This window comes from Astyanax mexicanus, chromosome 2 (genome assembly GCF_023375975.1).
Source record: "Astyanax mexicanus isolate ESR-SI-001 chromosome 2, AstMex3_surface, whole genome shotgun sequence".
Lineage (NCBI taxonomy): Eukaryota > Metazoa > Chordata > Actinopteri > Characiformes > Acestrorhamphidae > Astyanax > Astyanax mexicanus.
The window spans coordinates 24,765,979-24,791,929 of record NC_064409.1 but is presented as its reverse complement, the minus strand read 5'-3'; the positions used below and the strand labels follow the sequence as shown (position 1 = coordinate 24,791,929).

General features: G+C 40.4%; 1 protein-coding gene across 1 annotated transcript in view; it reads left to right on the top strand.

Annotated features, from left to right (window-relative positions):
* Positions 1-25,951, top strand: part of acss3 (acyl-CoA synthetase short chain family member 3) — a 30,786-nt gene that overhangs the window by 3,425 nt on the left and 1,410 nt on the right. Inside the window, exons 3-15 of the mRNA XM_049473909.1 lie at positions 610-798; positions 936-1,070; positions 4,098-4,238; positions 6,315-6,395; positions 7,589-7,684; positions 13,624-13,775; positions 17,925-18,028; positions 20,588-20,683; positions 20,805-20,868; positions 22,563-22,644; positions 24,654-24,776; positions 24,869-24,968; positions 25,502-25,677. Of these exons, the coding sequence (XP_049329866.1) occupies positions 610-798; positions 936-1,070; positions 4,098-4,238; positions 6,315-6,395; positions 7,589-7,684; positions 13,624-13,775; positions 17,925-18,028; positions 20,588-20,683; positions 20,805-20,868; positions 22,563-22,644; positions 24,654-24,776; positions 24,869-24,968; positions 25,502-25,677 (1,539 nt within the window). The remainder of the gene's footprint in view (positions 1-609; positions 799-935; positions 1,071-4,097; positions 4,239-6,314; positions 6,396-7,588; positions 7,685-13,623; positions 13,776-17,924; positions 18,029-20,587; positions 20,684-20,804; positions 20,869-22,562; positions 22,645-24,653; positions 24,777-24,868; positions 24,969-25,501; positions 25,678-25,951) is intronic.

Sequence of the window (25,951 nt, the reverse complement as noted above, 5' to 3'; positions counted from 1 at the left end):
ACCATAGCAGCTGCCTAGCAGCCACTAAATGACACCGTTGGCAATAGCAACCACTTAGCAGACTCATAAGCAATTTCATAGCAATCTACACTACACCACAGAAACTTCACAGAATACATCATTTCAACCAACTGATACATCATTAAAACCACCTAGAACATCAGTGCAACCTCCTGGAACATCTTTGCAACTACCAGAACATCATCGCAACCACCTAAAATATCATTGAAACCATCTAGAATACCATAGCAACCACCTAGAATACCAGAGCATCCACATTTAATGCATTTCCTCTGCATTCTGGTTCCTTCTTGCATCTTTGCAAACCCGTCTCATTTAGCTCTTAGTAAGTTGTAGGACCTGCAACCTGTGATATTGCTTGCTGTACCTGTTGGCTGCTCACCTGTTATGACTGTAGCACAGCAAATTTAATCTTGCCTGCTGAGGATTTTGCAGATCACACCTCTACACCACACTGATAACTCCCTCTACAGGTCTTGTATTAAAAAAAAATTCAGTTGAAGTTTGACACGCCCATATTTAATCAAAACCACACCCAATGCTCATCCTGGGTCTTCTGTTTGTGTGTGTGTGTGTGTGTGTGTGTAGGTTTCAAGGCTGGCGTGGGTGCTGGTGAAGCATGGGGTGAGGAAAGGTGACCTTGTGGTGATCTACATGCCCATGGTACCCCAGGCCATGTTCACCATGCTGGCTTGCGCCCGCATCGGAGCCCCCCACAGCCTGATCTTCGGGGGCTTTGCTTCCAAAGAGCTGTCCGTCCGAATTGACCACGCCAAGGTCAGCACCACCTCACAACAACACAGGAAACACCGGACCTGTGTTAAACTCAGTTTATAACAGTGTAAATGTAATGTAACAGTGTAATATTTTGTTCACCTCTGATGGTATTCTGATGTTGATGTTTTGTTGTGCAGCCCAAGCTGCTGGTTACAGCATCGTTTGGCGTAGAGCCAGGCCGGAGGGTGGAGTATATCCCTCTAGTGGAGAAAGCTCTGGAGCTCAGCAGCCACAAACCTCACAAAGTCCTCATCTACAACCGACCTGGCATGGTGAGACCTTGCCAACACTTCATCTCTTATAATTATGTGTATTTATAGTCATTTTATTTTATTTTAGATGCTAAAAAAAGAAATAATAGTAAATAAATAAATAAATAAATAAATATATATATATATATATATATATATATATATATATATATATATCATATGTGTTGTGAATAATTATAAATAATAAGTATTAGGAAATACTGAATAACCCGCTGTAGATTCTGAACTTTTAGTACAATAAATATTAATAGATAATTATTTGTTATATCAATAATTTGAAGTAGATAAGGAATACGTCATAGTAGATACAGAATATTTATTTTATACTTGATATTGAAAGATTCATTGTAAATACTGGAGAATGTATATTAGACACTGAATAATTAGTTGTAAGTAGATTGACAGTTTCTCTTAGATTACAGAGTAGTTAGTATTCAGTTCGAAATAACTTGCTGCAGATACTGAATATATATAAATACTAGTAGAGACTCATTAATTGGTAGCAGATAAGGAATGATTCATGGTTGATACTAAATAATTCGCATTAGATATTGAATAATTTACAGAAAATCCTGAATAGTTAGCTGTAGATACTGAGTAGATTAATTTTTTTGTAGATTACTGATTAATTGTGAGAGATTTCTGAATTACTTTCTGTAAATCCCGCATAGTCAATGTTAGATATTAAATATTATTTTATAAATACTAAATAATTAGTAGAGTACTTGCGTAGTAAGTAATAATGAATAGCTTGCAATATATACTGAATAACTTGCAGTAGATAATGACTGTGTAATTGTACTTTTAGTAATTAGAAAACTTCAAGTTTATACAAAAGAATACATACTATTTAGTTATCCTAGTAATTTATAGTATTTATTATTAGTACTGATTATTGACACATATGTACTGAATAATTAATAGTGGAGAGTATGCTGTACTGATACAGTGAGGGAACTGGAGTGTGTGTATTATTTTCTGGGTCTGGTGGTTAAGTGCTGGATCTGAGGCTGACAAACACATATCTGGTATGAAGGGGACATTCAGTTTCCCCTGCCCGGCCCACCAATTACCTTAATAACCCTGCACTTCACCCTGACACAGCTTTACCCACTCAACTGCCACTAATACACTTCTCTAAAACACACACACACACACACAAACACACTGCTATTCTCAGTTAATTAGGCAAACTACATAAATCTATAAATCTAATATCTATTTATATACATGTATAGGGACCTGTATCTTATGTTATAAATGTTTATAAATATATATTCTTATTTATTGTGCATTGCCTTGCACTGTCTCTGCATCCCTCTGACTACCTGTCCATCTATTCATTTATTCATGTATCTATCTGCCTGTCTATCTATCCATCCCACTATCTACCTGTGTGTCTGCCAGTCTGTCTGCCTGCCTGCCTATCCTTCCAACGATCTGCCTGCTGTCTAACTGTCTGTCTAACCATCTGCCTCCAATACCAAGGCATGTGTATTTTTCTGTCTGTATGTCTGCCTGTCTTATCTATTGCAGCTATAGAGTAAAAGAAGCATATGTACACCAAGCATGATGCTAACTGCATGTCTGCTTAATCCTCTCACACTCTGCTCAGACTGTATGTTCAGTACTGTCTAATACACTGATTTTATGGTTTCTCCAATACTGTATCATTCTGTTATTTAGAGCAGGACCTAAAGAACAGACCTGTTGTAGTTGTACAGTTAACTGAGTTTAGGTCGTAACACTTTAATTCGGTTAATTAACTGGAGCCGCTGTGTGCTTTTGTTACAAAGGTTACGCAATTCGGGAGAAAATAACACAGATACAGCTGTTTCCTGTGTTGTCATGGAAACTATTGGCAAGAAATTCTGTAAAGAGGACACTGGGGAAAAGTGTGTGTATGTGTGAAAAGAACATCACTATATTGCAATATGTTGCACTTTAGTTATTATTTTTAACTAGTGTGAGTGCAGTATGCAGGTAAACTGTTGTTCTTATATTCGATGACTGTTCACACAGACAATTGTAACCAGATGCCATCGATCACCATCACAACCCCCCATTGCTCTGTCCACTGTAGGTGGTTATATTTGTCTTCTATGGTGTATTTGCCAGTACATACGTTACACTGTGGTTGGAGTAATGTTAAATACCTATACAATTTAAGAAATAGAATGTCCCATCCATTTACACCTGGATCCCACTTTACCTGCCCCCATTATCATACCTCACTCCAACTCCCATAATTCACCTGTTACCACTATCAGACCTCACTCCAACTCCCATAATTCACCTGTTACCATTATCATACCTCACTCCAACTCCCATAATTCACCTGTTACCACTATCAGACCTCACTCCAACTCCCATAATTCACCTGTTACCACTATCAGACCTCACTCCAACTCCCATAATTCACCTTCCCCCCCTTATCAGACCTCACTCCAACTCCCATAATTCACCTGTTACCACTATCAGACCTCACTCCAACTCCCATAATTCACCTGTTACCACTATCAGACCTCACTCCAACTCCCATAATTCACCTGTTACCACTATCAGACCTCAGTCCAACTCCCATAATTCACCTGCACCCACTATCAGACCTCAGTCCAACACTCATAATTCACCTGCTCCCACTATCAGACCTCACTCCAACTCCCATAATTCACCTGCACCCACTATCAGACCTCACTCCAACTCCCATAATTCACCTGTTACCAATATCAGACCTCACTCCAACTCCCATAATTCACCTGCACCCACTATCAGACCTCACTCCAACTCCCATAATTCACCTGCTCCCACTATCAGACCTCACGTCAGCTCCCATAATTCACCTGGCTTTACCATTAGCACACTGACAAGTTTGCTAACCTCCAACTTCACTTACAAGATAGCACCTCACAACGTATACAATGTGGACAGGTTTTCCTAAGTTGTACACTACTTCAAGTTCAGTGTACATTCTGTCTTGTGACCTTTGGCGTTTGTCGTTCGTGTGTGTGTGTGCGTGTTATTTAGGAGAGGGTTGCCATGTCCTCAGGTTTAGGACTGGACTGGGATGAGGAGATGGCCACGGCTCGTCCTCAGGACTGTGTGGGTGTTCCATCTGATCACCCTTTGTACGTGCTCTACACCTCCGGCACCACCGGTACACCTAAGGTACACACACACACACACACACTCACACTCACACTCACACACACACATACACACACACACACACACACACGTCAAACGTGGTCAAAGCAAATAGAACACACATGAACATAAAACACACATCACATCAGAGAGATCAATCTGTGTACCACATAAACAAACTCAGAAACCCAATAAACTCTACAGATTTCACTCATTTTCACCAAAATTATCATGAAGGAGTGAGTGAGTGAGTGAGTGAGTGAGGGAGGGAGGGAGGGAGGGAGGGAGGGAGAGAGAGAGAGAGATTTATCAGTTCATCCTCCCGCGTGGGGTGTTCTGGTGCATGAGTAACACAGCTGTGTGGAGATTATTTCACTGTATCTCCTGTTTCACTACAAACACATTCTGTCATTATTTTGCTGCTAGTGTGAGCACTGTAAACAAGAAGTTACATCCTTGACCGCGAGGTGTTGTGCGCTGCATTATTGTGCCTAAATCCGACTCCCCGCAGAATCCGACTCCCCTTTGCGAGCAGGATATCGGCACAACACCGCCCACTTTAAAACTGCTTGAGTTGAAACATATTGCTTATAAATAAAGGGTATTCTATCAGTAATTTCAGTTCGTTTTAGTTAGTTTTATAAACACACAATACAGTTCCAGTTAGTTACCTTTTTTCTTTTAATTAACAGTTTTTTTTTGTTTCAGTTAACAAAAGTTTTTTTCACTTTCCGTTTTCATTATTTAACTTTTTTTTTCGTTAACGATAATACTTGGTTACTTAGCTATATTGTGATTATCACACCACAGCTTTTATATAGGCCTGGTGCAATAACTATGTTATCGACTTATCGTAATCGCGATCGCTTTTTTTAATCGCGATCATTTTTTTTTGAGCCGGTATGTTTAATTTGTTTCACAAGAGTGGCAACAAAAGCTGGCAGTACTACCTGAGATCTTATTCAAAGCACAGCCATCCAGCCCAATTCATCCAGCTGAATATTAAATATGAATATTGTTACCCCAGAGAGATCCTGCCTGAAGTCCCACCCAGTAAACATGCTTGTGTTTCTTGCTCAGAATATGTCTGACAGTTACATTAAAAAAATACATTTATAGAAAGAGCTCTGGCCTGCTGAGCTATCTGTGTCTTCAATCATATGGACACTTGTGTTTTGAGCTAATGAGTGTTTACCGCATATACATATATAATCAGAAAAAGGAATCTGCAAGTGCCTTTGTGTCCAGAGTTTAAAAAAATAAGTAATGCAAATGTTACTTTAATCTATTTGTTGTTACTTTATTTTTTATATAAAGGTCTGTTTAATATTTAGTGCAGATTCCTCAGAACCCACAGAGTCCCAGCCCTGCAGGCACTGAACAATATTAGACATTATCCTGGTGTAAAACCTTTGTCATTTGACGTCATGACCACCATTTAACCTGGTTGGTGGTTGTACTTTATTTGTTTTAGTTATTTAGGATATTAAAATATTTGTATATTGGAAGCCCAATGTATGTTCTTAATAATAAAAAGTTACTGTAAAATGGTGTAATAGTATTATTATGCTAGTATATTATTACTGTGGCACATTGTCTTAAAGCACCTTTGGGAGCCCAGAAGCAGGAAAAAGCTTTTTCTATAGTGGTGCTTTAAAATGACAATATTATTGTTTATTGCAATAATTTCTGTGACAATATATTGTCCTGAAAATTTTATCTTGACAGGCCTAGCTTTGTGTATGATAAAAATTGCATTAAAAACAGATCACTACATCTACTATTTTCTGGAGTTCCAAATCTTTTTTGAGTTCAGGTTGAGTCTCGGGTTGGGTCAGGTTCGGGCAGAGAATCTAAGCTCTAACACAAACACACACACACACACAGCAACTACAATATAAATTGCCAAATATTTACGCACAGTCCTTAGAATATATTCATTATTCAGCTGGAGTAGATAAACAGAGGAACATAAAGCTATTGGCACCATGTCAAATGCCAGGCATGAGCTACAGGGTTATATAGCCCCCAGTAGTCAGCCCCCTCCACTGTTCTCTCTCTTTCTCTTTCTTTCTTTCTCTCTCTCTCTCTGTGCAGGGGGTGGTGAGGGATACAGGTGGGTATGCGGTGATATTGAACTGGACGATGAATAGCGTGTATGGACTAAATCCTGGTGAGGTGAGTGCATCTGTTTGATCTAATTTACCTGACCCATCTTTGTGCCCACACCTCTGCTGTATTGCATTACTATACCTCACAAATCACCAGTTATTTTTATTTCCCTTCATGCAATGCAATGCACCCTGTTATGGCAAGCTGCACAGGTGGACAGTGACTGTGTTGAAAGTGACTGGGTGGACACTGACAGGGTGGACACTGACAGGGTAGACAGTGACGGGGTGGACCGTGACGGGGTGGACAATGATGGGATAGACAGTGACGGGGTGGACACTGACAGGGTAGATAGTGACTGGATGGACAATGATGGGGTAGACAGTGATGGGGTGGACCGTGACGGGGTGGACAATGATGGGATGGACAGTGACGGGGTGGACCGTGACGGGGTGGACAATGATGGGGTGGACCGTGATGGGGTGGACCGTGACGGGGTGGACACTGATGGGGTGGACAGTGATGGGGTGGACAGTGATGGGGTGGACAGTGACGGGGTGGACAGGGATGGGGTGGACAGGGATGGGGTGGACAGTGACGGGGTGGACAGTGATGGGGTGGACCGTGACGGGGTGGACAGTGACGGGGTGGACCGTGACGGGGTGGACAATGATGGGGTGGACAGTGATGGGGTGGACAGTAACGGGGTGGACAATGATGGGGTGGACAGTGACGGGGTGGACAATGATGGGGTGGACAGTGATGGGGTGGACAGTAACGGGGTGGACAATGATGGGGTGGACAGTGACGGGATGGACCGTGACGGGGTGGACAGTTTTATCAAAACATGGTTGACCTAGGGTTTCAGGCATGTTGAATTGTTCACAATAACATTGTTTTGTTTCAAACATTTACTTAGATTTTCTACAATTATTTTATTGACCATGATCTGTAAGGATGGACAGATTACACTTTAGAAACAATAAGTGAAATAATGTTAATATTTGCTGAACATACAGCAATAAGTGTCTTCAGTCCTTGAAAATAAAACACTGTGAATGTTGTGGTGTCACTGATTAATAATGTCAAAGGTTACTTTCTCAAAGGGACGGGATCCCAAGTTGACAGGGTGGGCAGATAATTCTTGCACACCTTTAAATAGCTTGATATTTTTTTTTATAAAAATAGGTAAATGAATGAATTATGTAAAAATCTTGTAAATGTTAAAATCAGTCTCTCTCTCTCTCTCTCTCTCTCAGGTGTGGTGGGCAGCATCTGATCTGGGTTGGGTTGTTGGACACTCCTACATCTGTTACGCTCCCCTGCTCCATGGCAACACCACGGTGCTGTACGAGGTGTGTGTGTGTGTGTGGTTGAGGTGTGTGTGACTGAGCTTGAGGTGTGTGTGACTGAGCTTGAGGTGTGTGTCTGTGTGTGGATATGTGGTTAAGATTGAGGTATGTGTGTGTGTGTGTGAGGTGTTAATATGCCAGGTGGTCATGTTATCAGTGGATCATGTGATGTATTGGCGAGCTGGGTGCCCTCAGGGTGACCTTCACTCTCCTGTACTGAGGGAGTCTGGACAGTCTGTCCACTCACACCTACAGCACGGCCTCTGCTGTACTCAGACTGTAATAAAAATTAACTACAGCTGTTAAATTAGATTAAATTTGTTTATAACATATGATTAAAAAATGCTACACAAAAATGTGATTATGCTGTATGCTGTATACAATATAGAGTACTACACTTTGAAATAAAAACAAAATAATACTTATATATAAAATGTAGGTTTCTAGGTTTCCCACACTCAGTCACTCCCAAAAATGATTTTTACTCATTGTGTAATTGTGTAATGTAAAAATTTCCTTAAAAATGCAGTAGTAATCTACTGTGGTTGGCAAAGGCAGACGGTATTGTGCTTGTTTAGTGGTTGCTATTGTGTTTTTATGGTGGTTGCTATGGTAATTAAAGTTGAAGTAGCATTTTTTGAAGTAGTATTTTTTATGTAAAACACCAATTCCAGTGATGATGATGTAACATTTAAATAAATGTGATTTTTTCCTTAATGTAAAAATTGTGAATACTTAGGATATCCTACCATATACAACCCATACTAACAAGACTCCTCCTCTCTCTTCCCTGTTCATTTTATTCCCAGTCATGTGTGTTAGAAATATAAACACTCCTACTTGCCTAATAAATATTATTTTAATCTGCTCTCGTGTAGAAGATAAAATTGAATAAAACAGGAGTACTGCATGCTCTCTGGTCTGACTCGTGATTACTGCAGCCTCTTAGACCAGGAGGAGAATTCTCTGTGTGAAGAATTTAGATTATTTGCTCTCGGTGGGAGATGATTTGGTTCGACCTTTGTCTTCAGTCATAGAGAAACTACCGGCGGCTTCTTCTCATTAAAGCCTCTCTCTCTCTTGCGGGCTCTCTCTCTCTTTTTTTTCTCTCTCTCTCACTCTGTAGGGTGGAGCAGCAGGTATTGGTAGAATTTATTAGCTGTTGGTTAATCTAAGGCGTTCTCTCAGGAAGTCTCAGCTCATCACTCCTGGCTAACGTTGCTGCTGCTGCTTGAGTTTGTTTACACCAATGATTTATAATAAACCTGATCATGTGTTTTTTTTTTGACACTGTATGACGAATTATTATCTATTAACATGAGCTGTCTATTAACATAGCAAACAACTAACATAGCAAACACCTTGGGACATAATTTGTATCATATGAATACCATTACTAACTAAATAAATACCATAGCAACCACTATCGAAATAACATTGCAACCCTACAGCAACTACTATAACCAACTCCCTGAATTATCATAGTATCATAGTATAGAATTATCATATCTTCTAGCTACAATATCATCTAGCTACAATAGCAACCACCTTGCAACACCATTGCTACCTCTAAACTTTAGCAACCAACTAAATACCCTTAACATCTACCATTATAAACCATCTAGCACAGGGGTGTCCAAACTTTTTTTGTTGGGGTCCAGAAGGAGAAATATATTTGAAGTCACCAGCCACACTCTGTAATAAAACAAATAATGAAACATACCACTTTAAATATTACATTTTTCCTGATTATTTCATTTACACACCATTTTACTTGACTATTTTATCCTCTTTATCTTTGACAGTGTTGTGTAAACTAAGATTTTTCAAATTGATGTTTAATTTCATGATGTCCCTTAATATTAAACTCCTTAATTATGGCAACTTTTAGACTCTTTGGCCCGTTTTTCTGCGCTAAAAATGCGCACCCGCTCCGCTTTTAGACTCTTTGGCCCATTTTACTGCGCTAGAAATGCGCACCCTCTCCGCTTTTAGACTCTTTGGCCCATTTTTCTGCGCTAGAAATGGGCACCCTCTCCGCTTTTAGACTCTTTGCCCCATTTTCTGCGCTAGAAATGCGCACCCTCTCCGCTTTTAGACTCTTTTGCCCCGATTTTCTGCGCTAGAAATGCGCAATCTCTGCGCTTTTAGACTCTTTGCCCCATTTTCTGCGCTAGAAATGCGCACCCTCTCCGCTTTTAGACTCTTTGGCCGTTTTTTTCTGCGCTAGAAATGCGCACTCCCTCTCTGCTTTTAGACTCTTTTGACCTGTTTTTCTGCTCTAGAAATGCGCACCCGCTCCGCTTTTAGACTCTTTGGCCCATTTTACTGCGCTAGAAATGCGCACCCTCTCCGCTTTTAGACTCTTTGGCCCGTTTTTCTGCGCTAGAAATGCGCACCCTCTCCGCTTTTAGACTCTTTGCCCCATTTTCTGCGCTAGAAATGCGCACCCTCTCCGCTTTTAGACTCTTTGCCTCATTTTCTGCGCTAGAAATGCGCACCCTCTCCGCTTTTAGACTCTTTGCCTCATTTTCTGCGCTAGAAATGCGCACCCTCTCCGCTTTTAGACTCTTTGCCCCATTTTCTGCGCTAGAAATGCACACCCTCTCCGCTTTTAGACTCTTTTGCCCCGATTTTCTGCGCTAGAAATGCGCAATCTCTGCGCTTTTAGACTCTTTGCCCCATTTTCTGCGCTAGAAATGCGCACCCTCTCCGCTTTTAGACTCTTTGGCCCGTTTTTCTGCGCTAGAAATGCGCACCCGCTCCGCTTTTAGACTCTTTGGCCCATTTTACTGCGCTAGAAATGCGCACCCTCTCCGCTTTTAGACTCTTTGGCCCATTTTTCTGCGCTAGAAATGGGCACCCTCTCCGCTTTTAGACTCTTTGCCCCATTTTCTGCGCTAGAAATGCGCACCCTCTCCGCTTTTAGACTCTTTTGCCCCGATTTTCTGCGCTAGAAATGCGCAATCTCTGCGCTTTTAGACTCTTTGCCCCATTTTCTGCGCTAGAAATGCGCACCCTCTCCGCTTTTAGACTCTTTGGCCGTTTTTTTCTGCGCTAGAAATGCGCACTCCCTCTCTGCTTTTAGACTCTTTTGACCCGTTTTTCTGCTCTAGAAATGCGCACCCGCTCCGCTTTTAGACTCTTTGGCCCATTTTACTGCGCTAGAAATGCGCACCCTCTCCGCTTTTAGACTCTTTGGCCCGTTTTTCTGCGCTAGAAATGCGCACCCTCTCCGCTTTTAGACTCTTTGCCCCATTTTCTGCGCTAGAAATGCGCACCCTCTCCGCTTTTAGACTCTTTGCCTCATTTTCTGCGCTAGAAATGCGCACCCTCTCCGCTTTTAGACTCTTTGCCTCATTTTCTGCGCTAGAAATGCGCACCCTCTCCGCTTTTAGACTCTTTGCCCCATTTTCTGCGCTAGAAATGCGCACCCTCTCCGCTTTTAGACTCTTTTGCCCCGATTTTCTGCGCTAGAAATGCGCAATCTCTGCGCTTTTAGACTCTTTGCCCCATTTTCTGCGCTAGAAATGCGCACCCTCTCCGCTTTTAGACTCTTTGGCCGTTTTTTTCTGCGCTAGAAATGCGCACTCCCTCTCTGCTTTTAGACTCTTTTGACCCGTTTTTCTGCTCTAGAAATGCGCACCCGCTCCGCTTTTAGACTCTTTGGCCCATTTTACTGCGCTAGAAATGCGCACCCTCTCCGCTTTTAGACTCTTTGGCCCGTTTTTCTGCGCTAGAAATGCGCACCCTCTCCGCTTTTAGACTCTTTGCCCCATTTTCTGCGCTAGAAATGCGCACCCTCTCCGCTTTTAGACTCTTTGCCTCATTTTCTGCGCTAGAAATGCGCACCCTCTCCGCTTTTAGACTCTTTGCCTCATTTTCTGCGCTAGAAATGCGCACCCTCTCCGCTTTTAGACTCTTTGCCTCATTTTCTGCGCTAGAAATGCGCACCCTCTCCGCTTTTAGACTCTTTGGCCCGTTTTTCTGCGCTAGAAATGCGCACTCCCTCTCTGCTTTTAGACTCTTTGGCCGGTTTTTCTGCGCTAGAAATGCGCACTCCCTCTCTGCTTTTAGACTCTTTTGACCCGTTTTTCTGCACTAGAAATGCGCACCCGCTCCGCTTTTAGACTCTTTGGCCCATTTTACTGCGCTAGAAATGTGCACCCTCTCCGCTTTTAGACTCTTTGGCCCGTTTTTCTGCGCTAGAAATGCGCACCCTCTCCGCTTTTAGACTCTTTGCCCCATTTTCTGCGCTAGAAATGCGCACCCTCTCAGCTTTTAGACTCTTTGCCCCATTTTCTGCGCTAGAAATGCGCACCCTCTCTGCTTTTAGACTCTTTTGCCCCGATTTTCTGCGCTAGAAATGCGCAATCTCTACGCTTTTAGACTCTTTGCCCCATTTTCTGTGCTAGAAATGCGCACCCTCTCCACTTTTAGACTCTTTGGCCGGTTTTTCTGCGCTAGAAATGCGCACTCCCTCTCTGCTTTTAGACTCTTTTGACCCATTTTTCTGCGCTAGAAATGCGCACCCTCTCCGCTTTTAGACTCTTTGGCCGGTTTTTCTGCGCTAGAAATGTGCACTCCCTCTCTGCTTTTAGACTCTTTTGCCCCGATTTTCTGCGCTAGAAATGCGCACTCTCTCCGACTCTTTGGCCCGTTTCTGACACCTAGCGTTCAAACTTTGAATGTCACATTATAAAAACCTGCTTAACAGCGGGCCAACTTTCATTCCATTTCTAAAATACCTCGTGGGCCGCTCCAAAAAAGGAAACGGGCCTCAAATGGCCCGCGGGCCGTAGTTTGGACACCCCTGATCTAGCAGCAGCATAACAAAACAACTACCTCAAACACACTGGTAACCACCTAAATGATCCTACTTTTTATCATCACCTGCTTTGCAGTTTAGCTCAGCTGTTTGCGTGGTATCTTCAGGAGATGCTCAGTTGTGCTCAGTGAGGTGTAAATCTGGAGATTCAGTATCAGTCCCATCAACTCACAAACATTCAGCCCACATCAATTAACACATCAATCCACATTCATCCATATTCAACCAACCAGCCAGCCTGACACCTCCACCAGAACCTCTCTCCGCCAGCCCAACCCAGGTTCACTCTGTTCTGAATGAATAATGCAGGAGGATATGCTGAAAATCTGCTGTTTACTTTACTGTCGGTGACAGAAGTTTCATATTATACCTGCAAAATATATATTCCAAGTGAGAAAACATTAATAATTAATAATTCATTCAGATTTTAAATTTTATTAAATTACTATTACTATATTATTTGACACTTTTTCATATGTATTTGGATACACAATGTTAACCATTATATAAATATAAAATATAAATGATACATTTATAGTTGATAATAATTATAATTAAAAATGAATAATACAATAAAATAATAAAGGGAAAAAAAGTACTAAACAAGAGTGATTGTGCGAAATGGATGAAGAAGCCTAATTTCTAACACTGGGCAGAGTTGTCTGCCATCCCACCCCTTTGAGGATGAAAACTCCCTAAATGCACACGCACACAGATTTCCTGACTGACACAAAGTGGCTTGGTTAACAAACCTTACTTAGTGATTCAGGAGAAAAAGGAGCCAGTTTGCTCATTTGCATGTCTGCAGCACTCTGTTTTCCTGCTACTGTGTTTAATACTAGGCAACCCGGGGTGTGAAATTGAGTCTACAACCTATTAATATCCGATGATGTATCCTGATCATGTTATGAGTTCGAATAATTATAATATTGCTGTAATATTTTTTTGTTTAGTTTTTTTACAAAAATTACTGTGATTTTTTTTGACACATTATTTCAGCAGAGAGTGAGCTAATAACGACCTCATGACCTCTTCTGTCCCACGTGGATTGCCATTGTGAGTGTGTGTCCACGTATGTGTTTTTTCAGCAGTGTGTGTGTGTTTGTCTCTGTAGGGAAAGCCCGTGGGGACTCCGGATCCTGGAGCTTTTTTTCGTGTGATGTCTGAACACGGAACAGCCTCTGTGTTTACGGGTCCCTCTGCCATCAGAGCCATCCGCCAACAGGACCCGCAGGCAACCCACGGGAAACGCTTCCCACTCAACAGGTAAACACACACCTGCTGTCACCAGGTAACCCATTCCCCAACCTACCCTCACCAGGTAACCCCTCCCCCACCGCAACTTACCAGGTAACCCCTCCTCCACTTGCCCTGACCTGTAGAGCATGTTCACATGATTCCCACAGTTATTCTGACACAGTTAAATCATATTTTTTTGAAATACCATGTTAATACATCATACTTCTCCATTCAGTTATTATACACCTTTATGTTCTCATTACATCAATCTACTTTTCACCATTTCACCATTCCTTATCCTGTATAAACACTATCAAACGCCATCATTTTTCATATAAACACCATCATTCTTCATACAAACACCATCATTCTCCATATCAAACAGCATCATGCTCCGTACCAAACACTATCATGCTCCTTATCAAACACCATCATTCTACAAACTGTCTACAACTGTCAAAACACATTAAAACACCACCATTCTGCACCTAATACTATAATTTATACACCAAACACCATCATCTTATTCTTCCTAAAAAGACCATAATCTTCCACCAAACAATAATTCTTCCACAAACTCCACAAATCTCCTGTAAAAACACTATTATTATTCTGCAACACCTTAATAGACCATAATCATCAAAGACCATTACTGCCCAGTAAACACCACCCAACATCAAATCAAATCACATTAATTCTGCAATAAACACCATCAAACTCCAAAATTCTAGTTCCGCCATCTCATTAGCTCAGTAGGGGTGGCAGTGATTTACTGCATGTTAAAATGAATATTAATTAAATTGTCATGGTTATAAAGTGAGGTAAAATCAGAGGTTTCTGTATTTAATTCTGTATTGTTAATTGGACTATTTTTTTACAGTGTCAGTGTAATTAAAGCAGTTAAAGTGCGACATGTTCAGAGTGTGTCTGGGTTACAGTGATTGGTTTTAGATAATTGGGCGAGCACAGAGAGGAAATTACGCCTCACCTCCGCTGCCTGCCGTTTAAAATCATCTCAATAACGCTGCTCCTGAAACCGGAGATTGCGGTCAGCGGGAGGCCGATGCTTTTCTTGCTCAAATAAGAAAAATGTCAGGTTGATTCAGTGTGACTTTTGTTTTGCTTTTGCCCCTAAAAGGCCTTTATATCAACCTATCCCATAATTGCGCCATGAATAAATGGAGTTTAGCTGCTGGGAGAAAGGTCAAAGGTCATGATATAAAACCCAGAAGCTGCTGCTGTTGTGAAATTAGGTAATCTGTCTGCAACAGCTTTGACATGCAACAGCTTCTGAGTGAGTAAGCAGTTCTATTCATTACCAGTTAAAAGTTTGGACACACCCTAAATTCAATGCTTTCTCATTATTTTAAAAAGTCTTCCAAAATATGAAGCAAAAAAAAAAACAGAAATTATTTAGGAAACAAATAGGTATTAAACAAACCATGATTTTTTTTATTTTAGATTATTTAGAATAATAACTCTTGATAACAGTTTTGCACATCTTGGCTTTCAGTTAACAGCTGTTCTGAACTTGTTAAGAGTTAATTACTTAAATTTCTTGTCTCTTAATGTGTTTGAGAGCATCAGTTGTAAAGTTGTGAAGAGGTAGAGTTTATATACAGTGAATAGTCCTAAGTTCATTCGAGTTACCAGCCTTAGAAACAGCAAGTATCCCAGCACAACACCTCAGAAAAGGGCCACCTAAATACTTCACAGAGTATTTTAGTTTGTTTGACATTTTTAAGTTACTACATGATTTCTTATGTGATCCTTTATATTCTGGATGACTTCAGTATTCATTTACAATTTAGAAAAAAAAGAAAAAAACACTGAATGAGAAGGTGTGGCCAAACTTTTAACTGGTACTGTATTTACAATCGCGTGAGTAAAAGTAAAAAAATTTCAGTCAAGCAAGCTTCAAAAAAATCCAGATTAAAGTTCTAATACCAATATTATCTACTTTCAATCTCAGCTAAATCATCAAAATCATCAAAAGGTCAGTGTTTTGTGGTCACATGTTACATGTCCAGAAGGGGTGGTGTCATGGTGTGGGGTGTAATTTGGTTTGATGCCAGATCTTCAGCTTTAGTCTTCATCACAGGAACTTTAACACCCCAATGTTCAATAAAGCTCTATCTTTACTGAACACACACTCTGGTGCTATATTCCAGCAGGACAATGCTCGTCCACACACTGCTGCTGTCTGAAGAGCTTGTATTAAAGACTGTATAGATACTACTTACTGGAAATGTGTGGGAAGCTACTGGACGCTCTATTAACACTCCACCACTACCACAGCAAAATCTGCAGAAACTGTGTGAGAACTTTGGAGCTACATAGAATTTTGGATTAATACAAGACTCCATTAGGAACCTCTACAGCTGGAACGTCTGGCATGTTGCAGCATTACCCATGCATTACACACTTTTTTGTTGTCTGTGTAACTCAATAAATATTGCCCATATCAGTCTAAATGCAGTCAGTCAGAACCTGATCTCTGCTCACTTATTCCCCTAAAGTACATTATAATACTCTGTATCACCGCCTTCTTCACTAACCGGAGTAATAACTCCACAGTCTGGGAACAGGCAGGGGAATAAAGTCAAGCAGGGTGGGAGAGGGATGTGAAATAAAGCCACAGGAGGCGAGAGGAGCGTGACTGTACCACAAAAGAGCCGGACCGAGCCAAGCCGACGCCCCCCGGCTGTCCTGGCTTTTAGGTCACATTTAAATGGGAACAGGAGGTCGCAACCTCACTCAGCCCAGCTCTCCAGTTGAGCCCGGGGAGCCGGACACTGAGCGAGTGGACCGGGTAACGGGAATGATTTGATGGAAAAATCTAATTTACACATTTTTCACTTTTACGCTTGGTGTACACTATACAGCCAAAAGAACAGGAACACCTGCTCATTCATTGATGCTTCTGATAACAAATTGCTGTGAGGACTTGATTGTATGTGCAGGTCAAGAGCAGTGTTCTTATAAAATGGTATCTCATAAAAAATTTAACTTTAAAGAGTAATACAATTAAAATTCCCTAGTCCCACCCTGATTACTTCAAAAGTATTTTTGGCCAGTATGGACGTTTTAGGTGTTTTAAGTTTTGTGTTGTTAGTTTCAAGGCTAATGTAGCTTATACATAATAAAAGCCTTACTATCACTATTTAGACTCCATTAAAAGTTAAGATTTGTTTGAGGTTGATTTGAAGAGTCTACACTACTGTATATTGACAAAAGTATTGGAACACCTGCTCTTTGTTTCTATTTGACTGCATTTTACCACAAAAGCATTAGTTTAGCTGAAATGTGTGAGATTACTTTCTCCCTGTTTCTCTCACTCTTTACTAACAATGTGCTATATCACTACTTGTTTACTATTTATTTGCTGTTTTATTACTGTCAGCCTATGTGCAAAAGGTAGACACACTGAGGAACCATGCTTATATATATATGTTTTTATATATAAAAAAAATCAGAGGCCACTTAAAATGATGAGTTTCTTTGATTTTACCAAATTAAAAACCTCTGGAATCAAAAGGAAAATGGATGATCACAAGCCATCAAATCAAGCTGAACTTCTTGAATTTTTGGCATAAAGTTATCCAAAAGCAGTGTGTAAGACTGGTGGAGGATGCCAAGATGCATAAAACTGTGATTAAAAACCAGGGTTATTCCGCCAAATATTGATTTCTGAACTCTTTATGAATATGAACTTTATGAATATAAACTTGTTTTATTTGCATTATTTGAGGACTGAAAGCTCTGCATCTTTTTTGTTATTTCAGTAATTTCTAATTTTCTGCAACTAAATTCTTTAAATTACAATATTTTTGTTTGGAATTTGGGGTAAATGTCATGTGTACTTTATGAAAAAAACAACAATGTTCATTTTACTCAAACATATACCTATAAATAGTAAAATTAGAGAAAAGGATTCAGAAAATGAAGGGGTCTTTTAATTTTTTTCAGGGCTGTATATATAGATGTATATTTTCCAGAGCTATATATATCTAGATATTAAAATATTTTAATATTGTTCTCTGTTTGTTCTTGTATATATTTTGACTTTTATTTTGATCTTATATTGTTTGTATATTTCCTGACACTTTTATTTTGTGTGTCATCCTGCACTGATGTAACAATGCAAATGAATGAAGGCTTATCTTTGTATCTCAGTCTGAGGACGCTGTTCGTGGCTGGGGAACGGTGTGATGCGGAGACGCTGGAATGGGCCAAAAAGAACTTCAGAGTTCCAGTTTTGGATCACTGGTGGCAGACTGGTGAGCGAGAGACACTCACATTTTATCTGTGTAAATTTTAGCTACGAGACAACTGTGAGAGTGTGTGTCTGTGTGTGTGGGTGTCTGTGTGTGTGTGTGTGTGTGTGTGTGTCGAGGCTGATCAGCAGTAAAGAAAGCTGATGAAATGTTCTGTAATCAGGCTGTGCTGATGAGAAGAGGGTTCACAGGGTTCATAGTTTAGAGGGTTTACATAGAAATGTATAAATGTTTAAATGCTGGTTTAAATAGGTTTAGATGAGTTCAGAGATTGGAGCTGGTTTAGAGGATTTACATGGTTTTGCTGGTTTGGATGTTTTGGGTGGTTTATGTGGACTAGATGATGTAGAAGATTTAGACTCTTTAGATGGATTTAGATGGTTTCTGTTTTCCCAGTGGTTGAGTTGTGGTTAATTGTCCCTATATTCGTAAACACTTACACAGTTTTTATATTACTCACAGTACCCCTACACACACATACATTGCCATATACAGATACTTACACATCAGTCTCCCAGTATGCCCTCTTGATCACTCATATTTACAGTGTATTTACACACATACAGCGTGGCTGAGCGAGTGTTAGATGGTTGATGTTTTGAAGCTGATAATAATCTGTTGGCTATTTTAAGCTGTGAGGAGATGAGGGGGTGATGCTGATGTCATCACTGTTCCCTAGCAACTGCCGTGTTTCCATCCGGGAGCGTGTGTATCCACAAAGCAGCTGCACCAGTGACCTCGCTGCATGTATGTGTGTGTGCGCATATTTCTGTAGCAATAGTTATAAAGTAGTAAACATACGCATTATCTGTGATAATTTAAGTAAGTGGTGTATATAAGCATCCTCTGGCATACTGTGTAGCATATTCATAGCAAAAGCATATCAACCACATAACATTTACATAGAGTTCCATAGTGCAGAAGCAGCGTTCCTGCATGGAGTGGGACTGCATCAAAGCTGAGCACAAAGAGCAGAACATTATAGATTGCTGTAACCAGGAAGTGTCAGTGTGTGATGATATACACCACAGATAGGGTCTTTTATCATTTTCATACCCAAATCAGAATTATATGTTACCAACTGGAATTAAAAAATATATTGGGATATAAATTTGGCCAATATCGTTCATCACTAACACAAAACTGATAGAGAAAGATGACAGTACTTCTCACTCCTGCACACCTGAAGTGTGTACTGGGTTTGTGTGTGTGTGTGTGTAGTGTGATTTATTCAGTCTCCTGTGTGTCTCCCATATGGCGGCTCGGCAGTCTAATTAAAGTGTCTGCTCTCTCTTTCTCTCTCTTTTTCTCTCTTTTTTTTCTTTTTTCTCTTTGATGTAACTTAGAGCAATCAGTGTGTAGCACTGTAGATCTACGACTGGATGTATTTGTCTTGGTCTTCAGTTTCAGGGTGTTAATAGTCATCTCTATTCCTCGTTACCAACAATTCCTCTATTCCTCACATCCGCAGAAAGTTCTTTGACATGAGGTGCCATGTTGAATATCCAGTGTACAGTATGAGAAAATTGAGCCAAAAACAATTTAACAACATTTAACAGCCTGCTTGCCTTTCACACCTGGAACCATGTAACTCTAATGAGGAGCAACAACACATTTGGGCACAATTTGGTCATGTTCTCTGTAAGGTTTACTAATTGCTGTGTGTTGTGTTATTATCAGAAAATATTAAATCTTTACTGTTATCTGGCTGAACACTGACTATTTTAAGTTATCATCTCATTGTCAACCGCTTAATCCGTGAAGGGTCGCGGGGGGCGCTGGAGCCTATCCCAGCAGGCATCGGGCAGAAGGCAGGATACACCCTGGATAGGCCGCCAATCCATCGCAGGGCAGACGGACACAGACAGACAAACAGACACATTCACTCACACACTCACACCTAAGGGGCAATTTCAATCAAGTTCCAATTAGCCTGAACGTGCCGTCTTTGGACTGTGGGAGGAAACCGGAGGAACCTGGAGGAAACCCACGCAGACACAGGGAGAACGTGCAAACTCCACACAGAAAGACCCGGGTTGCCCCAGCCGGGAATCGAACCCAGGCCGTCTTGCTGTGAGGCGGAAGTGCTACCCACTGCGCCACTGTGTACTATTTGTACTATTAAATATGTACTATTTTAAGTTATATTCAAGTTTAATTTTATAATGGTGTCCCACCAAAAGAAATAATAAAATATGTACTAAAACGTGAGGCATGTGCTCACATTTGGGAGATACTGTATATATGTAAAATGTAATGATCTTAAAGTCAATGAAAGGAATAAGACATAATAATAGTACTGTAAATGGTGTGGGTGGGGTAAAGGTGTAATTTTATAGGGGTGGGTGAGGTTTAGCTGTGTTTCTCACTGTGTCGAGCTGCTTTCACTGGGGAAACATTTGTAATAGTTAAACTTGGGTGAGAAACTATAGATCTAGGTGAAATGGTTTTGTGCTTCATCACTGTGCCCTTTATTACTTATCTTATTTTCTTCACTGTGAGTGTGTGTAAGTGTGTGTGAGAGTTTGTGTGTTTTGTAACTTTTACTTGTTTGTTCTCCAGAAACCGGTTCTCCTATAACTGCCTCCTGCATCGGTCTGGGAAACTCGTTGGCGCCCCCTGTTGGAACTACAGGGAAACCTGTCCCAGGATATAATAGTAAATGGCCATTTTATTAAAAACAGCTACCACCTTGTGGTTCCTTTCACTGGCCAGATTATTGGAAACCCCTTTTACACCTTGTGCTTCCACTCAATGTGTGTTTGTGTTGTTTGTACAGTTACTGTGATTGATGATGAAATGCAGCCTGTGAAGCCGAGGTCTTTGGGAAATATTGTGGTAAAGTAAGGTTCACACACACACACACACACACACATTAGACTGCCTAAAAGTTTAATGCTTAGTTCAAATGGAATTCAACATAAGGGACCCATACCCATGGAAATGCCCACACTGAAGTTTTTAGGTGTGTTTCAGCACACTGCTTATTGAATGATGCACACATTAGTATTACTTATTAGTTTTTCTAATTTTACTCTTTTTTAAAGTAAAATGAACATTGTTCTTTTATTCTATAAACTGCTGACAACATGTCTTTGAAATTCCCAACAAAAAGCATTTATTTGCAGAAAATAAGAAATGATCAAAATAATAAAAAAAGATGCAGAGCTTTCAAACCTTAAACATTGCAAAGAAAACAAGTTCATATTCATTTGGAAACAACAGTCCTTTTATAACTCAGGAATAGTTCAGAAATCAATAATTGGTGCAATAACCCATATTTTTAATCAGTTTTCATGCATCTTGGCATGTTTTAATCCATCAGTCTTATACACTGTTTTTGGGTGACCTTTTGCCACTCCTGGCTTGTGACCATACATCATCCTCTTGATTACATTCAATAGGTTTTCAATGAGGTGCAGGTCTGGAGATTGTGCTGGCCATGACACTGTCTTGATCCGGTGGTCTTTCATCCACACATTGATTGATCTAGCTGTGTGGAATTGAGCATTGTCCTGCTGAAAAAAAAAAACTGTTCTCAGAGTTGGGGGAACATTTCCAGTGCAGAAGGAAGCAAGTGTTTTTCCAGGATATCCTCGTATGCAGCTTGATTTATACGTCATTCACAAATATCAAACTGCCCAATTCCAGCCTTGCTGAAGCATCCCCAAATCATCACCACTCCTCCACCAAATTTCACAGTGGGTGCAGTCTCTGTCTAACCATTAGTCGACCAGGTGTTGGGAGAAGCTGAAAAAATGGAATCATCAGAGAAGATGACCTTACTCCAGTCCTCCATGGTCCAATTCTTATGGTCTTTTGCAAACTTCAGCCTGGCTCTTCTTTGCTTCTCATTGATAAAAGGCTTTTTTCTAGATTTACATGACTTGAGCTCTGTCTCTAGGAGTCTGTTATGAACTGTTATTGCTGTGCACTTCACCCCAGCTGCCATTTGCCATTTCTTTTGTAGGTCACTTGAAGTCACATTTGAATAAGATGACGGTCATCCCAGTCAGTAGATAGTCAATTTCGCTCTCTGCCGGTCTGTAGCTTCGCTGTCCCCAATGTCTGCTCCTTGTTGTAATGAACTGCCGTCTTAAAGATTTGAAGGATGGAAGCAACATGATGCTTAGAACTGAGCCCTTCTTTTCCTCACTCAAGACTTTTCTTCTCAACTCCTTTGGCGTGGTTAAAAGTTATTTTTTTATTCCAATTACTTTTCAGCAATTCCTAGTGCTTGTTTTGCCATCCAGCTTGTCCTGTTGCAAGAAGATTCAGGGTCAGGTTATCACTTAATCAGAAGCACAATAAGTAGAATGAGGTGTACTTGGGTTGCAATTCAAATGAAACTGAAATTAAATGACTGTCATACATATAGAGATGCTGATTTAAAAAAAATTGCAGTAGTCTCTTAATTTTTATATATAAATATAGGTTGGAAAACAGAACAAAAATAGGCTTTCTTTTTCTCTCCCTCCCTCTACCTTTTTCTCTCTATGTCTCTCTTTCAATCTCTCTCTCTCTCTCTCTCTCTCAGGCTCCCTCTCCCTCCTGGTAATGCACTCTCTCTTTGGCAGAACCCAGAGCTGTTTGAGGAACTATACTTCACTAAGTTTCCTGTAAGTTATAAACATGATTGGCCTGTTCATGCTCCGCCCACAGATGTGCTAGATAGCTACATAGCTACATAGCTAGAAGGTGTTTCTATTTAAAACCAAGTGTACTTCATTACACTTTTGATTATTTGTGTTGATTATGATATTGTTTTATTGTCATATACTATATATTGTAACCCCATACAGGCCACATACATGTTAGTGGCTAGAGCAACAAGTTACCAATTAAAGGGTTGTGTGTTGGGCCTGCTCTGATGCTTGTGTTGTATAGTCCCCTCCTAAATTATTGGAACAGTGAGGTCAATCTATTAATTTCTACTTTAGACTGAAAACATTTGGGCTTGATATTTCAAGACTATATGGGTCAAAAGATCAGCATTTATTTCCAGGTATTTACATCTGGATCTAAAGATGCACCTTCTGACTTACTAATTTTTTTTATGAACAAAAGTATTGAAACATGTGACTGTAAGGTGTTTTTGTCCAGGTTTGTCCTGTTCTATTGTTTAACAATAAATAGCAGATATGGGTTTTATCTGTGCAGACTGTGCATTTAACATGACAAACCAGAAAGCTGACTATGGGTATCAGAGTCAATCAGAGCCATTGCTCAAATATTGTCCGCAGCCAGTACAACCGTATGGAATGTTCTGAAGAAGAAAGTCGTCACTGGTGTACTAAATAACAGATATTAAACAGGTAGACCAAGGGAAACCACAGCAGATGATGGCAGAAACATTGTGAATGCTGTAAGAAAAACCCTAAAATAACTGTTAATGTCATCAGCAACAACCTCTACAGCAACATTTTATCTGTGAATTTAAAGAAAGATTCAACCAAAATAATTAGGAGATCCTTCATTTTGCAGCAAGATAATGACCCAAAACCCACTACCTGGAAAACATCACATGCAGAAGAAGAATGCAGATGTTTAGTGATGTCAGTGACTTACAGATCTAATGCAGTTATTACAAGTAAAGCATCTGCAACTAAAGATTAGGTCTTATTCACTTTAATCTAAGTTTATCTGTTCCAATACGTTTGCTTACAGAAAAATGGTTGGGTTCAGATAAAAGATTCTACCTTCTGAACTTCTGAACATGTTTTAATGTCAACCCCAAATGTTTTCAGTCTACTGCAGAAATACAAGTATCAGCCTCACTGTTCCAATAGTTTTGCAGGGAAATCTATATACACTAGTCAAACTTAACATTACCTGCTTGTTTCTAAACCCATTATACATCTTTTTAGTCCCACTGATCATATAGGAGACGTTGTAGTTCTATAATTACAGACTGTAGTCCTGTATCTGTTTCTCTGTATACTTTATTATTATCCTCCTTCTTTCACCCTGTTCTTCAATACTCAGGACCCCACAGGAGAGAACACCACAGAGCAGCTTTATAATATTTGGGTGGTGGGTGATTATTCTCAGCACTGCAGTGATTAGCACTGATTATCATGGTGGTGGTGTATGGGGTGTTAGTGTGTGTTGTACTGAAGGTATGAGTGGGTCAGATACAGCAGTGCTGCTGCAGTTTTTAAACACTGTTTAATCACTTACTGTCCTCCACTCTATTACACACTCCTGACTCTAGCTGCTCCACCTTTGGAGATAAAGTAAAGTCAGAGACAGAAGCTCTTAATCTGTTGCTGCACAGTTTATGTCTAGAGTCATCCTCATAGTTCTTTATAAGTGTCTACAAGATGCTGATCACAGGACGCTGTTGGTGGTCTATTCTCAGTCCGGCAGTGACTTGATGAGATGTTTAAAAACTCCAGCAGCACTGCTGTATCTGATCCACTCATACCAGCAGAGCTCACACCAACACCTCATACACCCCCACTATGATAATGTCTCTGCAGGAGGTGCTAATAATAATTGTATGTTTGATCTGTATATGTACATGTCTATATGTCACAATATGTGTGTGGAGGCCATCCGTGTCCAACACAATTATGGTGAATATGGTTGTCCTAAAGTTTAATAACTGCATCTCTTTCTGGTTAAGGGATACTACGATACTATGGATGCTGGTTACATTGATGAGGAGGGATTTGTGTACATCATGTCGCGCTCTGATGATGTCATCAACGTGTCCGGCCACAGGTTGTCATCTGGAGCTCTAGAAGAGGTGGGAAAAGATGAGCGAGAACTCAAAATAAAATCAGTTTATTAAGGAACATGTGTTTTAATAAGTGTGTGTGTGTGTGTGTGTGTCTGCAGTCAGTGTTGCAGCACCCCGTGGTGGTGGACTGTGCCGTCGTGGGTCTGGAGGACTCTCTGAAAGGACACGTCCCGCTCGCCCTGTGTGTGCTCCGAAACGGTGAGAGAGAAAGACACACTACATATTCAAATATTTGCGGACATCCCTTCAAATTAAGGCCTTATTCAGCTTCTTTAAGTTGCACCAATTAGAGATATATAAACATGAATCTGCACCATGCAGATCATGCACCATCACGCAACATGAACTGTGTTCTCTGAAGTGATGGAGCTCCGTCCAATATTATTGGTTTTCCGGATGAATTGGGGATAAGGTGTGGTGGTGATTATCAACATCCTGTGATCCTAACATCACTAAGGGACTTGTTGAATACTGAATGCAATCAATTCCTCACAGCAGTGTGAGTCCAGAATCTAGCAGAAAGTCTTCTGTGGACAGTAGAAACAGTTACTCCAAAAAAAGCAGGACAAACTCTTTAGAACAGCCTTGATTTCAGAGGAAACAAACAGAAACAAGTGAACTTATGTCCCAATACATTTCTTCGTAAAATATATCGTATGTTTGTTTGAACTGCATGTTATCGTTAGTTGTGTTTTGCTCTTTGTGTGTGTGTTTGTGTGTGTGTGTGTTAGACTGTCAGCAGAGTAAGGATGTAGTGGTGAAGGAGCTGGTCGGTCTGGTGAGGGACAGTATTGGACCTGTTGCTGCTTTCCGGAAGGTTCTGTTTGTCAGAGCTCTTCCCAAAACCCGCTCTGGAAAAATCCCTCGCTCCACTCTCGCCAAACTGGTCAACGGCAAATCTTACAAGGTACCAAGTTTCACATTAACTTAATCCCTTAGCATGGGAAAACCTAGCTGTACAATATATTTTTCCCTTTAATAGAAAATCTATTAAATTTAAATTTCTGTGTAGCACAATATTAGGCTTAATCCCCTTTTGGGAAACTTGTCATGGGTGATTATTGTGTTGTCTTGTGAAATTGGCCTTATAAGATTGATGTATACACTCTTGACCATGTTTATTAACCCTCTGTGGTCCATAAACTGAGTGTGACATGAATGTCACACTCAGATTAGATTGT